Source organism: Nicotiana sylvestris, chromosome 11 (assembly GCF_000393655.2).
Source record: "Nicotiana sylvestris chromosome 11, ASM39365v2, whole genome shotgun sequence".
Taxonomy (NCBI): Eukaryota; Viridiplantae; Streptophyta; class Magnoliopsida; order Solanales; family Solanaceae; genus Nicotiana; species Nicotiana sylvestris.
In genome coordinates this window covers 126,567,900-126,586,458 of record NC_091067.1, presented here as the reverse complement: position 1 = coordinate 126,586,458, position 18,559 = coordinate 126,567,900, and the positions used below count along the sequence as shown (strand labels likewise).

Below are 18,559 nucleotides of genomic sequence, written 5' to 3'. Positions count from 1 at the left end.
ATAAATCGAAAATTGAGAAGCACTCGGGAAGGAGTTGAAAACTCAAACAAGCAGTTAAATTTTTTTTAATTCTCAACAGCTGAAAACATGAGCAGCAGTCATACATCTATGAAATCTGAAAAATCACTGAATTTTCGAAATGAGAGACGAGTTTCAAATCTGGAAGAATTTCTGGTTTAGCTTCAAGCTGTCAGATTTACAAAGCTGATTTTTCTGCAATTTTTTATCAACTTTTATGGTTTCTGTTGCTGTCGAGATTGCTTGTTGAGCTTCAAACTGGCCGATTGCAGCTTTATTTGGCGTCTTCTTTCTTCTGATTTTATCTCCTTGAGCAGCTTGGTATGTCTTCTATAAACAACCTTCAGATCTGTTTTGATATGGAATTTGACATGTTTTCTAGCCTATGTGGTTGTTATTCCTTGAATTTGTGTTTGCCAGTCTTTTTATTTTTGGTTAAAATTTGAGTTTTTGTCGAATTTACTAAATGGGTTTTTATGTCAATCATTGTAGTGAGTACTGGAAATGAGTGTTTGTGTTTTGGAAGAGGAATGATGGGTGGTAGTGTTGATACCCAATTTTTCCATAATATTTCAAAACTATGTCTGGGCATCAATTAGTATTTTTCATACAATTTCTGCATTTTTAAATATTTTAACTAATTTCTCCCAGCATTTAATTTTATGAAACAATCATTAAATTGCATCACAAATAGTTTTAATAATTTTTTGTGGCTTAATTTTATCATTTGCATTCGTATTAAGTTTCAATTATTGCACAAATAGCCACATCTGTATTTTAAGATGCAAATGCAATTATTTTGCAATTATAGCCTATGCATGCATTATTATATTATTTTACTGAAAAATAGCCTTTTATATTTTTAAAATATTAAGTAATTACTTTAAAACATTTCCATGCATGAAAATCATTTTTTAGAATTTATTAACTTTTTTTAAAATTATTTTATAAATTAAATAAGGTATTTAACAAATGGCCCCTATTTTCAAATTTAGCCTAATTGCCCAACCCAATTTAAACCCCTTTAATACCAGCCCAAGCCCAAATCTGCACCTACCCAACCCAAAATCCCCATCAAATCGTGGTCGTTGATCCTTTAGATCAACGGTCCACATCAATACTTGCCTTTTTTAATCAAACGACCCCCTAAACCTTAGTCATTTCCTCTATACGGCCGCCCTTGGATCCCCTTCTCTCTGGTTCTCTGAAACCAACCCCTAACCCTAATCGTCGTTACCCAAAATCAGCCCTAATCCTTTGAATCCCTATCTGATCTATGGCGTCCTATGGCTGTACGAAGCCTTTATTTGTCTCTTATTCCATTGGTTGTTCGATTATGTAGTTTTTGTGGAAGAACCTCGAAGAGATCTGGTCCAGATCTCGTTCAAAGCTCTTCAAGGGTTCGTCCATGGTTTGCGAGTAATTTCTACTGAAGTTCCATAGTTCAAATCTCTGGTCCAAAACCAGGTTCCTTTACCCCTCCCTTTTCTCCTCAAAACCCTAATCTTTGGACATGAATCTGTCCCGATCTTTGTAGATCTGGAAGGATTCTGAGTTTGGCAATGACTTTTCTTTAAAGATCTCATGTTTCTTTATTGTTAATCGATTTTAGCACTATATTTTGGGTTCTTTGCTATCTACTATTTGAATCTCTGCATACTTGAGATGTTTTCAAGTTTCTGTGATTTTTCTTTAAGTTTCTCTCATTCCTCTACTACTGACCGATTTTAAACATTACAATACTTTAGGTTTTTGACTTCTATGACTTCTGTTTGTTCGAATCTCTGTGTTTTCCAACTAGGGTTTCCCGAAATTTTCTTTCTCCAAAACGTTTGATAATTGAGTGTTCAACCTTCTATTTCTTATGTGTTCTAACCGATTTTGTAAGGTTTTCTTTAACCCTAACTCTTTTATGCTAAAAGCCCTAATTGTTTTCGATATTTATTTGGTTTCTGAGCTACTTGTGTACTGTCTTTGTCCTATGCTTTGGTTTCTGTGATTCTTCCTCCTAATGTGCCTCTATTGATTTTCTTGGTTTGACTTTTCAACGGATTCTATATGTCTATATTCATTTTTTTTACCTATTCATGGTAAACCTATACTTTTCTCCTTAAATTAGTGATTGATTTGGATTCTTGATTTATTAATTTGTTTTGTTAAGACCATGTGCTAATTCCTGACTATTTCCTTATTTGCAATCTTGATTAGCTTTCTTACCTTATTCAATTAGCTGTGATATTCACTGATTCTTTACTAATCATTTCCTTAATTAAACTTTTATCTATTTACCCCTAATTGCTCATTTGATTTTCTTTCCTTAAATGTATTTTGCCTTTACCGTTGGTTAACTACCCTTAATTAAGGGAAAATTATACTAATTGGTGAATAATTGATTCTGTGGCTTCCTTAATTGCAGAAGGGTTGATTCCCTTTACCTTATTTTCTTCGCTCTTAACTTCTATATACACTCTCCTTTACTCCTCACTTCTACACACGAACACTAGTTTATCTACACTCTGACACTCTCAAAAAGCTCTCTATTCTCTTCTGTTACTTGTAATTCTCATTAATCCAGCTGGCTGTAAGCCAAGACTGGCTATTTACACCATCTCTACTCTATACTCTATACTCTATATTCTCTCATTAACTGGTATGTCCGGATTCAATTCACATTCCAAAACTATGTGTTTCCTTGTTGCTGTAGTTCATTAGTTGTGGTTTCCAGTTCTATTTTGCTATTCTATAATCATATGCTCAATGTGTAACCAACATGCTTAGATTACACTGCCTAATTACTGTATTACTCAGCATGTTTAAGTTTGTTATGTTAAAAGCTATAGCTAGTATACTGTTTAGCATGCCAATCCTACTTTAAATAATTTATTCACTAGTATGTCCAAGCTCCATTGTGTGTTTACTGTGTCACCCATATTGTCTAAATTCTACTTGTTCTGTATGTGATTAGTATTTATAAAACCTTGAATGCTTCATGAAGTGTTTGTGTAGTTTGTTCATCTAAGTCTAACTTACTCTAGTTCATCAATGAGATCTTATTTGTGTCTAAGACCTATGTATTCTCAACATATCTTTGTAAATAACTAGTTAATTCCATAACTTCTTAAGGAATCTGTGTATTTGTTTGCTACTACTAAGGTGCATTCTAGGTGTCCCCTACCCCTTTCTCCTTGTGTGAAGTCTGTTTGCCAAAGTTTTTTCTGAAGCTGTTCTGGGATTGGTATTCTCAAGATGTTCTTTTTCATGTTTTCCAACTACTAGTTTACTCAAACTATGTACTGGTTTTAGAAAATCTTTTCATTCCAAGGGCCCTCTTGTTACTATTTACCAAACTCTTTTCAAATCATTATGCACTCTCACTTACTCTTAGATTACTAAGTTCTGCCCCTCTGATATGTATACTGCTTTGATACCCTTGAGATAGCTCTGAACTCTGGCATATCAGGGCTGGCACTTCCACACTACACATAATCAATCTTTATTTGAGTAAAGTCTGGGTGTGAGCACTGCCCCAGATCTTTGAGGTCCTTAGAGAACTCTAACACACCTAGACATGAATTGGGCTATGGAACTTTGGGCATTTGAGACTAGTAAAGGCTTGGTACACCATGACTGTTTTGGGCCTGCTTCAGGCTCCCTATAGCTTAGTTCTATTCGATTTATGTAATTCATTCAATTCTTGGTCTGTAATAATTATTTGTAAACAAATAGTGGGGTGATTAGTGAAAAAGGGAGGGTAGTTGTATATTGTGGGTAAAATTGGGTAGATAACATACCTATAGAGTCCATTTCAATTCAAATGTGTTTTGTTAGATAACATGCCTATAGGGGCTCGTTTGGTCTAGATGTGTTAGTCAGATAATATGCCTATAGGATCTGTCTTGGTTTCAATGAATACTTTTTGCTTTACTTTTATATAATTAGACATCATGCTTATATGATTCAAATCAGCTGTAATAGGAATCATGCCTATAGGGATTTCACTTTGGTCAAATAAATTATGCTTGCCTCACCTTGTTTAATTACAAATCATGTCTATAAAATCTAAAACCAGCTTAGTTTAACTTTAATTCATGTTTGTAGACTCTGAATAGGTTTAATTAACTAATCTGTTCGTTTCTTTAATAAGTTTTCAACGCTGCCTTAATATAACTAGAAAGCATGCATATAGGATCCAAATTACCGGTTTAAAATTGTTTACTGTTTTCTGCATTCCTAATCAATAATAGATATCATGCTCATATGACATCACTATTATACACCTAGGCAAGTCTGTAGGGCGACTAAAACTATGCAAGCTGTAAAACTATGCTCTGTTATTTGTAACTTCTCATATTCAACAGGTCTAAAAATCAGTAGGCAAATTGAACAAGTCTTTGACACTTTGGTCCTAATTCAATACTGCATATTCTCTGCTCACCTAGATATCTTGCTCTAGGGTTTCTCTTAAATATCTGAAAATTGTTGTTTGAGACGTGCACTTGTTCTGTTTGTGGAGATAAAATATGAGCCTCTAATTGTTCCCTCTTAAATGCATTTATAATTGTTTTGGTTGACGCCTAGATTTTCTCATTTAAGAACCTTAGGATGGTCTAGAACTACCAAAATTAGAGGTCCTAAATACCTCTAGGGCCACAAGGAAGGGACGGGTAGTGCACACATAGGATATCCTTCAAGGTTGCTAGAACGCTTTAGGCTATGACCAAGGGGAGGGAATTGGGTAGTAAGGATATGATGAATATGCGCTAATGTCACGTGTAGCCCCTCATTAAGGAGTGATTACTGGGTATTGTGTGGGTATGATCCTGTAGGCTAACCAACCTAGGGCTCCTCTTTCCCAACTCCCGTTGTTTAAATGAATTTACTTTTCCTTACATATGTGCAAATTGTTCAAACCTTTTCCCTTGTTTCCATTACTTGAATCATACATGTATTAAGAATGTGAAAACATGCCTTTATTTGAGAATACGTGTTGAAATTGTTTATTTGTAAAAGGACTAATTCACATAGTTTACGTTCGGTCGGGACCCACCGTTGTGGACCGCGAGGGGTGCCTAACACCTTCCCCTCAAGGTTATTTCGAGTCCTTACCCTAATCTTTGGTAATGCAAACTAGTTCATGAGTTAATTACTCTAAGGTTCCCTACGCACCATAATCCGTTAGGTGACGACTCTTCAAATACCCAATTCCCAAAAGGAAATGAGTTATCTCCCCCATGAACGTCGAAACCCAGACTTCCCCGTCAAAAAGGGAATAAAGGGGGGCGCGACAACATGGTGACTTTGCTGGGGATATTTTTAGGCTCTTACCATAACGAACTTATCTTTTGTGAATTAGTCCAAGCATGCTCTATCCCATGTACCTTTTCCCCTTATTTGAATTTAACTGTCTATTTTCAAGCATTTATGATTCTTTTATTCCTGAAGCTGACTTGTCTCTCTATTTTCTTTTCTGTAACTGTCTTTCAATTATTTAAATATCGCATTTACTATTTTTCTTACGTGCATATACTTGACAACATGCTATTTACTGCTGCATAAATCATGCTCAACATCATATTCCACTCGTGTGTAATTAATCTTATAGCAATGCTTGATGAGTGTTTGAGCTTTTCCTATGTATCACACTTTAAATTCGGAAAGGCATATTTGTGGTAAAACTAGTCGATCAGCAGTGCGTTCGACGGTTCCGTGCCTTTCCCCCTCAAGTTGTCCGCTTGAGGGTCCTAGTCTAGACCTCTATAGCAGCCCTACTCTGATTAATTGTACATACATCATGATCAAACCTAGCCGGGTTAATATGTTGTCCGCATAATAACCCTTTAAGACAAGCCTTGTCCAAAAGTCCATCGGGTTTTTCATAATCCCAACGGACGTAACCTTGATTATGTGCATTAATTTGGAGAAATAAATGTTGATATGCTAAACATTAATGTATAAATAGACGAACTTGGAGGGGGAAAGGGACTAACTCTCTTTTGTTTTGCAGAAATTGAGGCATGAGGTCCCCAGATTTGGTATGGTTGGTAGCATACCCTCACTTTTACTAGATTGGTGGAGGGATCTTCCTTCATGTGATCAAAACCATGTGAAACGAGTCCTAGGAAACTTGCCCTCTCTGTTGGATCTTCAACCAAACAAAATGCTAATCGAGGTTGCAACTATGTTCTGGGTTAAGGAAAGGGTTGTGTTCCGCTTTGGGAGCATAGAAATGACTCCCCTCCTAGAAGAAATAGGAGGATTTGCCGGGTTGCCTTGGGATAGTCCTAATCTGTTAGCACTTGAAAATCGCACTGCTAAGGGGTTTCTGAAAATGATGGGTTTGAAGAAGAATGACAACTTGAAATGCCTGAAGGACTCCTACATACCCTTCGATTTCCTTTATGAAAGATACGGTCACTGCAGTTCTTACCGTATTTTTGATGATGTGTTCTCAATCACTTCTTTAGGTTGGATTCATCGTAGGGTCTTCATGTTTATTATGTGTTTCTTGGGAATACTGATCACGCCCAACTATGCCTTATAAAAAGGACACGCGGATGTTGCAAATATAATCTGAGTATTTAGCCCAGAGTCGAACCCACAAGGAATTAACCTATCAATTACTCTCATTAGATTTACGAAATCCTATGTAATCAACTTCCCAAACGTTCTGAATAACAATTGAGGATGTTTCTACTAACTAAGAATGAATGTAATTAAGCAACTAAAAACTAAATATGATTAAGTTGTAAACAATTAAAAGAAGGTTCTAAGGTTATGATTTCCCCTATTGACGGAATATCTTCCGGCTATGTTTCACATAGAATTGCCTAATCGTCTCTATCAACCATGAGCACACTTATTACCGTAAATCTCTCCCGAGTAATCACGACAACTTACTAGACGCACTCTCCCGAGTTACGCTAGCTGGCTTTGTTTATTACAGCTCACTTTAGATTGCACCCAAGGCTTTGTTATCCCTAATCCCGCCTTTAAACCCTCGGTTATTGATCCCTCATATACTTTGGGAGTGGTTTTGTTCAACAATTACCTAAATATGCACTCTCTCCCGAGTTAAGCACACTAAATAGGCACACCTAATTGAGCATCCGATCAATTAACTACAATAAGAACATAGTTGAACAAATAGAGATTAGACTGGGCAAACTATATTAACATAACAAGAAGTTCATCCTTCAATAGGTTCCATCAAAACCTTAGACTAAATATTTAGCTACTCATACTAGTGTTTATCATAACAATAGTCAAATTCATCACAAATAGTAAAACACAAAAGAAAGAAAGGAAGAACTTGATGTTGAATTATCCTCCTTGCCTCTTGCCTCCCCTTTTCTTCAACTAAGCTATGAAAACCTTGATAATGTTCCCTTGGGCGAGCTGGACCTTCTATAGGTTAAGTGGATTTACCCTCGAACTTCCAAGCTACCCCTAAAGTTTATTTTTTCGGAACTAGGCTATCGCGGTCTCTCTAGTGGATGCGCTAATGACCGTGCTAGTCTGGATCTTCATTTCAGCTATTCTTTCTTGCGTCTTCCCACGTACACAGCTCCTAGGGGCTTCTCTTGCTCCGATTTAGCTCCAATTATAGTTTTAAGTCCTCATACATGCAACTCGCTCTTGCAAATCATCAAATTCATAATTAGAGACAATTTATCATCATTTACACTCTTATAACAGCGAAACATAGTCAAGCTGGGGCATAAACAGTCGCCAAATTACATAAATCTAGCCTATTATCAACACCCCACACTTAAATTATTGCTAGTCCTCGAGCAGTCCACCACACTCTATAGAGGTTCCTTCACTAAACATTTTTTTCTAACGTATCACACTAAGAACAAATTGCCAACGTTAGCCTAGTAGTGAACAATCTTCGCCTCAAATGTCGACTCTCACGTGCCATGCAATATTCATACTTACTCAAATTACCCTTTACAGAGGTCAAGACTCGCCTTTCCTTTGTAAATCACATGCCCTCATATCACACAAGAGAGTAGTTCCACAAATATTAACTTCAAGAACAATTAGGAACATAGATAAACAAAATTCGCTCACTCTCACAAAGAACATTCACATGCTACAAAGACGCGCCATAAGCTTGCCTGTAGTGTACTACTCTACTAATCGATCCCACTTAGTCTAAGATCAATTAGGACTTTGCTTGGTTGTAATGTAGGCTAAGGGACGGGTAGGATATATTTGGATATAGTGGCTAACCTCCCTAAGCACTTTTAATACAATCACACTAACCTTTAAAACCATACTTATGTCAACCAGATATTCCCCCCCCCCTTCCCATTTTTATTTACAACATCCCACTCCATTAGGTGCAATTGTAACAAACCACCACTTATCGACTACTACATTTGCTCAATTTTTTTTGAAGTGGTGCTTATTCTTTTACTTGTCCAAACACTGCACATTTCCTCTGTTTTATCGGTTCCACTCAAAAACCAAACCACCACCTCACACTTTTTCTTTTGCACAATTTCAATACCATTCAAGTGCTTATGGGAGGTAAAGGGGTTCAAACAGATGTCCATTCAAACTATTGGGTAAGGTTCGCAATGTGGTTGCCAACGAAATAGGCTTATAGGCTCAACGGAGTTGACTACAATGTATTACATTTAGGTGGGTCTACTTTATATATCTGGCTCAACAAAGAAATGCCTATATCACTTCTATGACTGAATGAAACTACTATTTCGCTTTGTAAACATACGGAGCAAGTTCTAGGCATCAAATGTAAATCATAGAATACAATATAACTCACACACAGATGGAACATGACTCACTCTAGATTGGTTTATCAAGACACTCTCGTTAAGGTATTCAAGTTAGTGACAAACATACAATTTAAGGCACTTTAGCAAGAATCAACCACTGAGACTAAGCATTATACACTAGTGTCTATTGTGTTCAGGTGTATCAATGCCAAGTTTTTCTCTTTCGATTTCAGCTCATAGCCCATCAATACTAACTAAATACTAAAAAAATAAAATAGACAAAAATTACTTACACCCGGTTCAAGCTAAACCCTTGGAAAAGAACTGTGACCCAAAGAAAAACCAAGGGGAGTTACTAAACTACCTAAAAATAAAAAAATCTTTTTGGTCTTTTCTCTATACTTACTTCCCTCAAGAAAATTATCTAAAAGATCCGTCATCAGGAAGAGTCTCCATATTCCTTTTTTTTTTGAAGATTTACATCAACTTAGTCCCTCAAGAACCCCGCCGAAAGAGATATGTCATCGGGACAAGTCAACTTACCTACTTTAAACATACATAAATTAACTATTACTCAAACTACAAAAAAAACAATCAAGAAGAAGAAACATCAAACAATCAAATTTTTACATGTACATACACACATTGAAGTATCCCCCACCCCACACTTAAAAGGTAGCTATGTCCTCATGGCATAAAAAATTACGGAATAGTGAGGTAAAGAAACTTCCCTGAAAGATCACTCCTGATTGGAGACAGTGTCTGGGTTCAAATTGCAAGCACGACCCAGAGCTCTCAGCCAGCCTAAGATTTTCTTCTCCGATTTCACCTTCCAGTCAAACACCACGTCAACACGGGTACCCAAGTCAGTGCTGAGGTACGCAAACCAGCCACCTCCTGCTCCGAAGCGGTGAACCGGGAAACCCGAGCAGCTCTAGAAGGTGTTGTAGTCCCAGATGGTGCTGCAGCTGCTGCAATTTGCTCATGGGCATGTGGCTTGGCCCCCACGTCCTCCTACTTGGCCTCCTCTTCCTCAGAGTCAACAAAGTCACTACTCTCCTCACCACCTGCTGCCGCCGGCTCCTTACCAGTGGTTACCTTGTCTACTCGGAACTTGCGGTCTTTTGGAACTATCCCATCCACAGCCAAAATTTCCAGCACCAGAGCTTCCCTGCAAAGTTTAGTAAACAATGAAGGGAAAAAGAACCCATACATTTTTATTGGACAGCGGGTGAACATCTCCTCATGAATCACTTTGGCCACGTCGAAGTTGTTACCATTGATGAAGCACCAAATCAAAGCCGGTCGAGGGCCATTAACCTCCGTAGTGTTGGAGGATGGGATCAGACGGTTGTTGATAATATACAACCAGCACTTCCCTTCAAAGGTTAGCGCCGAAGAGTGAAACTTTTGACCATACTTCATCCAGACAACCTCTTTTCCGGGTACACAGATCATTTCAAAGAACATCGCCCACTGCATGTATTTTTTGCCATACATCTCATAAAGGTCTTCATATGGGTCCACACGAGGGGTAACTGGTACATCGTCTGTATAGCCTCAACAGAGGCATCCACTGGTTTTCTGTGCACAGTGACTATACCATTGACATGCTCCTTCACATTAGCGTAAAATTCTCGAACAACCATCACATTGCCCTCGCCCGGCTCGTCAATAAAAGTTTGCAACCCTCGCCTCAGCAGCTCAGTATACATGTGAGGGCAACAAATATGGACCAATCCTATGTCAATTCCCCTTTCCGGAATCGGCTTTTTAGTAACCTTATCCGTAAAGTGGTCCTGAGCCTTAGTAGAGAAAGCCTGCTGCTATTAAAGGGACGAGCAGGGGTGGACCCGTATGCCCTGGAAAAACTAGTTTGGCTGCTAGAAGAGGCATCTGTGGTGCAGCATTTCCGAGATGGAGCCATAATACCTGGAAAACAGGAGATCATTAGCACAGCCCAACACAAAATTGTGTCGCAATGCGGTTACTCAGACTTCACCCGCATAAGTGGTCACAATCTACACAATTACGTTCACTGAGGCCTTTACACAAACACCTTATGGGCGTTAGACACTCACATTCTATCTCACATATGTTCCAACCTTAACACCACTACAATATCCTCCAAAATCACATACTAAGTGCAGCTACACTCTACCAATCTTACCACCTACAAAACTACAACATATGTTAGCAATTCTACTAATCAAAAACATAGAAAAACAACTACATAAATGCAAAACTAAAAACACACGAAATTCTGAAGAAAAAAAAAGAAAAAAATTAAAAGAAAAAGGAAAAATGGAACAAGGAACTCATACCTGTAGTGATAGATTGTGGGGAGAAGAGAAGAAAAGTAGAAGGGAGTGTGGCTTGAGACTTGGGAAAGTGAGGTTGGAGAGGAGGGGGGTTCTTTAAAGAAGAAGTGGGGGTTTAGGGTTGGGAAGTTGTTTGTATTGGTGGGGGGAATTTAGGAGTGAAGGGGGTTATTAATTGGGAGGCGGGGAGGGGTAATTTAGACTAAAGTAAGAAAAGAGTTAATATAAAAAAAATTAAAATAACAAACAAAATGCATCAGACTTGGGCAGGACTAGCGCGGTCGTAGATAGTACGAGCGCAGCCGCGCTAGTCCAGGCAGAACACTAGGCGATATGTGCGGCCACTAGCGCGTCCTGTAGCGCGTTCATCAGCGCGGTCGCGCTAGTATTTTTGGGCTGAGGCAGAACACTTGCCCATATGCATGGCCTGTAGCGCGACCTGTAGCACGGGCACGCTCCTGGGAACGTTTGTTTTCATATTTTTCACCTGTTCTTACCACTTTTGATTGCCTTATCACCCGCCCATTGTCACCTGCATTGGTTCGTACTTCCCAAAACACACAATTAACTACTACTACTATCGTTGGGTTGCCTCCCAACCAGCGCCTTAGTTAATGTCGTGGAACGACGATTACAACAATTCAATGGGTTGCCTCCCATGTAGTTCCTGATTTAACGTCGCGGCACGACGCAGACAAGCACATTTAAGGCTCGCTCGACCTCTGAGGTTCCGTCAGGTGGATCTCTGACACTTCCTTTGGTTCCTTCATGCCTACATATAGCTTCAATCTTTGTCCATTGACTCTAAACGTGTGAGAGAATTTATCTGAGGCAATCTCTACAGCCCCTGAAGGGAATACTTCGACCACTCGAAATGGACCAGACCATCGTGACTTAAGCTTACCGGGAATAGCCTTAATCTTGAATTATAGAGCAAAACCTTGTCCCCGGGGATAAAATGTCGCTCAATAATGTTCTAATCATGCAATCTCTTCATTCTTTCCTTGTCCAACCTTGTGCTCTCAAAATCCAGATATCGGAACTCGTCAAGCTCATGAAATTCAATAATTCTTGTTGTGCCCGCAACTTTAATGTCTAGGTTCAGCTGTTTCAGTGCCCACCAAGCTTTATGTTCAAGTTCCACTGGTAAGTGGCAGGCCTTCCCAAACACCAACTTATATGGTGACATACCAATTGGTGTTTTAAAAGCAGTTCTATAAGCTCAGAGTACATCATCTAGCTTTTTCGCCCAATCAGTTCTTGTGGCATTTACAGTCTTGGTCAGTACACTCTTTATCTCTCTATTAGACATTTCCACATGTCCACTGGTCTTCGGGTGATACGGTGTTGCCACCTTGTAGCGTACATCATACTTCGCTAGCAACTTCTCAAAGGCTCGATTACAGAAGTGGGTGTCTTCGTCACTGATAATCGCTCTCGGGGTCCCAAGGCGGGTGAATATGTTCTCCTTCAAAAATCCCACCACCACTCTTGCATCATTAGTGGGCAATGCTACAGCTTCAACCCATTTGGACACGTAATCCACAACAACAAGTATGTACTTATTGCCAAAGGAGCTGACGAAGGGTCCCATGAAATCAATCCCTCAGACATGAAACACTTTTACCTCTTGAATTGGGTTCATGGGCATCTCATGGCGACGGGAAATGTTCCCGGTTCACTAACATTCATTACAGCCCTTCACCCATTTGTGCGCATCTTTAAACACTGTTGGCCAAAAGAAACCGGCCTCTAGCACTTTCGTGGCTGTCCTGACTCCTCCAAATTGCCCTCCATTATCCCAATGCATGACATGCCTACAAAACAAAAGATTGTTCTATCTCGGGGACACACCTCCGGATCATATTGTCAACACATATTCGAAATAGGTAAGGCTCATCCCAATAATAAATGCGGCAGTCACGATAAAACTTTTTCTTTTGTACAGAGGAAAGGTCATAGGGAACTATACCGCCGGCCAGGTAATTTGCAAAGTCTGCATACCATGGCACTTCCTCAAGACTAGTAGCGAGTAGTTGCTCGTCTGGAAAGGTTTCCAGAATATCCTCAACCTCAACTGAGTTTTCAACTCCCTCAAGTCGTGATAGATGGTCAGCGACTTGGTTTTCTGTGCCCTTACGATCACGAATTTCGAGGTCGAACTCTTGTAGTAACAGCACCCAATGAATTAGACATAGTTTAGACTCCTTCTTCTCAATCAAGTACTTGAGAGCTGCATGATCAGTGTATACAATTAACTTAGAGCCAATCAGGAACGATATGAATTTGTCGAAAGCAAATACCACAGCCAACATCTCCTTCTCAGTCATGGTGTAGTTCAACTGGGCTCTACTCAACATTCTACTGGCATAGTAGATTGGATGCATTAGCTTGTCTTTCTGCTGTCCAAGCACTGCCCCCACTACGTAGTCACTGGCGTCACACATGAGTTCGATGGTTGCTCCCAGTCGGGGGCAACAATGATGGGTGATGTGACTAGCCTATTTTCAAATCCTCGAATGCTACCCTGCAATCATTTGAAAACAAGAAGGGGTGATATTTTTCTAACAACTTACAGAGAGGGTTGGCAATTTTTGAGAAGTCTCTTATGAATCTCCGGTAGAAACCGGCATGCCCGAGGAAGCTCCTGATTGCCTTGACTAAAGTTGGAGGGGCAGCTTTGCTATCACATCAACTTTAGCATGATCCACCTCGATTCCTTTGTGTGATACTCGGTGTCCCAAGACTATGCCCTCTTGTACCATGAAATGGAACTTCTCCCAATTAAGAATAAGGTTAGTCTCAATACACCGTTTCAGCACACGAGTCAGGTTTATAAGGCACTCTTCGAATGAGTTTCCCACCACTGAGAAATTATCCATGAATACCTCCATTATGTATTCTACCATGTCAGTGAATATGGTCATTATGCACTTTTGGAATGTGGCGGGTGCATTGCATAGGCCAAAAGGCATCCTCCGAAAAGCATAAATGCCATATGGGTAAGTGAAGGAGGTCTTCTCTCTGTCCTCTGGTGCAATGGAGATTTGATTGTACCTCGAGTACCCATCCAGAAAACAGAAGTGTGACCTCCCTGCCAATCTGTCTAGCATTTGATCAATGAAGGGAAGTGGGAAGTGGTCTTTCCGGGTGGCTAGATTTAACTTTCTGTAGTCTATGAAAATTCTCCAACCCGTGATGGTTCTCGTAGAGATCAGTTCATTGTTATCATTTTTGACCACCGTCATGCCACCCTTCGTAGGCACACATTGAACCAGCTACTGTCAGAGATTGGGAAAATGATTCCCACATCTAACCACTTTATCACTTCTTTCTTCACCACTTCCTTCACGTTGGGGTTCATCCTTCTTTGGTGTTCCCTAGAAGGTTTGTAACCCTCTTCTAACAGAATTTTATGCATACAATAGGTAGGGCTGATACCCGTAATATCTGCCATGGTCCACCCAATGGCAGTCTTGCACTCCTTGAGTACCGACAAAAGTTGTTGTGCCTTCACATCTAACAAACTAGATGAGATAATCACAAGTAATATAGAGTTAGGTCCAAGGAACTCATACCTGAGATGGGCGGGCAGTGGCTTCAATTCTAGCTTTGGTGATTCTTCAATGGATGACTTGGCTGGAGGGGTTTCTTTATTTTCTAAGTGCAAGGGCTCAAATTCAAGGGTTCTATCCCAAAACCCTCTGCCCTCTAACGCCAACACCCATTCTGCCAGTTCTTCTCCATTCACCTCATCAAAATTCATCAGACATGTAGCCAGAGGGTCCTCAATAGTCAGCATCTCATCATCAACTTATACGATTACATCCACGACATAAATAAGAGAGCAATTGGCGAATTCACTTGGTCGCCTCATAGATTTCTGCACATTGAATATTATCTCTTCATAGTTCAATCTCAGCTTGAGCTCCCCAGTCTCACAATCAATGAGAGCTCTCCCAGTGGCCAAGAATGGCCTTCCCAAAATTATGGGAATTTCTTCATCCACCTTGCAGTCTAGGATCACAAAACCTGTAGGGACCACAAATTTCCCTACCTGAATAAACACATCATCCAAGATACCAGAAGGTCTTTTCACGGTCCTGTCAGCCAGCTACAATAACATAGAAGTGGGTCTAGCTCTTTTAATACCCAACCTCTTATAGATCGCCAAGGGCATAAGATTTATGCTAGCCCCCAAATCACATAGTGCTTTGGCGAAAGCAAAATTACCAATGGTACATGGAATTGTGAAACTCCCTGCATCGGACAGCTTCTTAGCAATTGGTCTCATCACCACCGCACTACAGGTCTGAGTTAGCGTCACCGTGGCTAAATCTTGGAAATTGAACTTTCGGGACATCAATTCCTTCATCATTTTTGCATAACCAGGCATCTCCTTCAAAGCATTTATCAATGGAATATTTACCTGGATTTGTTTTAACATCTCCAAGAATTTCTTGTATTATTCCTCTTTTTGGTACTTAGCCAGCCTCTGTAGGAATGGTGCGAGGGGTCTCTTCTTCCCAATGATTTGGGTATTTTCTTTGTCAGCTATCACCTTAACTACCGAATCCTGGGCTGTCTCTGCCTCTCTCTCAGCTTCAATCTGTGTATTATGTTCTTCCTGGGCAGGTTGTGTCACCTCAGTTAGTTTTGTTGACTCATCCAACTCAATGGGCACTGGTACAAGTGTCTTAGACTGTCTTCTTTCTCGAGCCCTCTCTTGCTCCAAGTCTAAGTCTCTGCCATTACGTACACTCACTGCCATCAACTGCTTCGGGCCTTGATCTTTTGGATTTATTTGAGTGTTTGCAGGTAATGTCCCATGAGGACGATTATTCAAAGACATCAAAATCTGGCACATCTGCACTTCAATATTCTTAATTACTGAATCATGTGCATCTACTCTTTCACTGATCTTTGCATTTGACCCAATAACCTGCTGCATCATTGCCTCGAGTCTAGCAAACCCATTTTCGTACCGTCCACCATGCTGCTGCTGAGGAGGATGATAACCCTGCTGCTGATTTTTATTATTATATCCCTGTGGCCTTGGATAAGGTGCCATATTGTTAGAAGTACTCATACCTCCCATGTTTCCATTATTGAACTGTGGCTGGACTGGCCTGTACAGCTGATTTTGTTGGCCCTAATTTTGACCACCCTATCTCTGGCCTACATAGTTGGACACATAATTCATGTTCTCAGGGTAGTGATGATGATCATGTTCTGCATTCCACTAGTTACCAATTGGCTAACTAATGCAAGATGTGCATAAGCCCCCATTGGTAGTATCTACAATGTGTACCTGCTACTTCTGCCCTAACTCTTCCACCCTTTTGGTGAGTATACTCATCTGTGTCATTAACGTAGCCATGTTTTCATCAAGAGTATTGGATGGATCTAAGGGTACTGAGTGAACCACTGGAGTGATAGGTGCATTCCTGATTGTCCACCCTGAATTCTATGCCATCTTGTTAAGCAGATTCTGGCCTTCTCTCCATGTTTTGCGCAAAAATGCTCCACCAGCTGAAGCATCAACATTACCCTTCACGTTATCTGACAATCCCATGTAAAACCACTATCCCAACATCAGATCTGGAATACCGTGGTGAGGACATATAACCAACATCCCTTTGAATCATTCCCATATTTCATGCAGTGTCTCTATTGGTCTCTGTTTGAAACTCAAAATTTCATCAATTTGTTGGGCAGTCTTGTTGGGTGGGTGGAAGTTGTTCACAAATTGCTTTACTAACTCCTCCCAACTTGTTATGGAATTAATGGGGAGTAAGTTTAGCCAGGTCTGCGCAGATCCTATCACTGAGAATGGAAACAATAGCAGCTTGATTGCTTCCTGAGTTACGTTGGGCTGCCTTTGAGTTTTGCATATTGACAGGAAATTCTTCAAGTGCTGTTGAGGATTTTCGACTTGTGACCCTGAAAATAGTCCTTTGTTTTGCAACAAGTGCAGCATGTTGTTCGTGATTTGAAATGATTCAGCCTGTATCTGCGGGACTAAAATCGTTGTGGCCAAATTCTCTGCTGTGGGTTGTGCCCAATCATATATAGCCGCCTCTGGCACAAGAGGTGCCACAGGCGCTAATGGCACTATTGGCGCAGCTGGGTCTACCCCATTGTCCCCCATGTCTGGTTCAAATTGTTCAGTTGTTTATTTTTCCGATTAGCCCGATTCAAGGCCTTGAAAACTTTCTCGGGATCTGATAATGCTACAAATACTTCACCAGTTCTCGATGAGTTTCTAGGCATGCACTTGTAAAACCAATTCAACAAATATTAAAATTTCAGTATACAAATTGGGTAAAGAGAAAACTGACTACACTGAGAATTTTTGTATTTCTTTCATTTGTAATTGATAACACCGTTAAAGTCCCCAGCGATGACGCCAAAATTTGATCACGCCCAACTATGCCTTATAAAAAGGACACACGGACATTGCAAATATAATCTGAGTATTTAACCCGGAGTCGAACCCACAAGGAATTAACCTATCAATTACTCTCGTTAGATTTACGAAATCCTACGCAATCAACTTCCCAAATGTTCTAAATAACAATTGAGGATGTTTCTACTAACTAAGAATGAATGTAATTAAGCAACTTAAAACTAAATATGATTAAGTTGTAAACAATTAAGAGAAGGTTCTAAGGTTATGATTTCCCCTATTGACGGAATCCTTCCGGCTATGTTTCACATAGAATTGCCTAATCGTCTCTATCAATCATGAGCACTCTTATTACCGTAAATCTCTCCAAGTAATCATGACAATTTACTAGACGCACTCTCCCGAGTTACGCTAGCTGGCTTTGTTTATTACAACTCACTTACGATTGCACCCAAGGCTTTGTTATCCCTAATCCCACCTTTAAACCTTCGGTTATTGATCCCTCATATACTTTAGGAGTGATGTTGTTCAACAATTACCTAAATATGCACTCTCTCCCAAGTTATGCACACTAAATAGGCACACCTAATTGAGGATCCTATAAATTAACTACAATAAGAACATAGTTGAACTAATAGAGATTAGACTGGGCAAACTATATTAACATAACAAGAAGTTCATCCTTCAATAGGTTCCATCAAAACCTTAGACTAAATATTTAGCTACTCATACTAGTGTTTATCATAACATTAGTCAAATTCATCACAAATAGTAAAACACAAAAGGAAGAAAGGAATAACTCAATGTTGAATTATCCTCCTTGCCTCTTGCCTCCCCTTTTCTTCAACTAAGCTATGAAAACCTTGATAATGTTCCCTTGGGTGAGCTGGACCTTCTATAGGTGAAGTGGATTTACCCTCGAACTTCCAAGTTTACCCCTGAAGTTTATTCTTCTGGAACGGGGCTAGCGCGGTCGCGCTAATGACCGCGCATATGGCCTACCATTCTGCCTCGAATTCCTGGGCTAGCACAGTCGTGCTAGTGGACGTGCTAATCACTGTGCTAGT

General features: G+C 39.9%; 1 protein-coding gene across 1 annotated transcript; it reads right to left on the bottom strand.

Moving 5' to 3' along the window:
- Window positions 1-14,897: 14,897 nt before the first annotated feature.
- LOC138881627 (uncharacterized) lies at window positions 14,898-16,181 on the bottom strand. The gene is made up of 3 exons (XM_070161869.1): window positions 15,645-16,181; window positions 15,241-15,512; window positions 14,898-15,186 (listed from the first exon to the last, which is right to left on the bottom strand). Exons 1-3 carry the CDS (start codon window positions 16,179-16,181, stop codon window positions 14,898-14,900), a joined length of 1,098 nt encoding a protein of 365 aa, XP_070017970.1.
- Window positions 16,182-18,559: the final 2,378 nt, after the last annotated feature.

What these genes read in the sequence shown, in the direction of transcription:
- LOC138881627 (XM_070161869.1), bottom strand. Translation starts at nt 16,181, where the DNA reads ATGGGAGGTATGAGTACTTCTAACAATATGGCACCTTATCCAAGGCCA. An exon ending in CCCAGGATTCGGTAGTTAAG is followed by an intron (nt 15,513 to 15,644) that starts GTGATAGCTGAC and finishes AAACAAATCCAG; the next exon opens with GTAAATATTCCATTGATAAA. An exon ending in CCCTTGGCGATCTATAAGAG is followed by an intron (nt 15,187 to 15,240) that starts GTTGGGTATTAA and finishes GCTGGCTGACAG; the next exon opens with GACCGTGAAAAGACCTTCTG.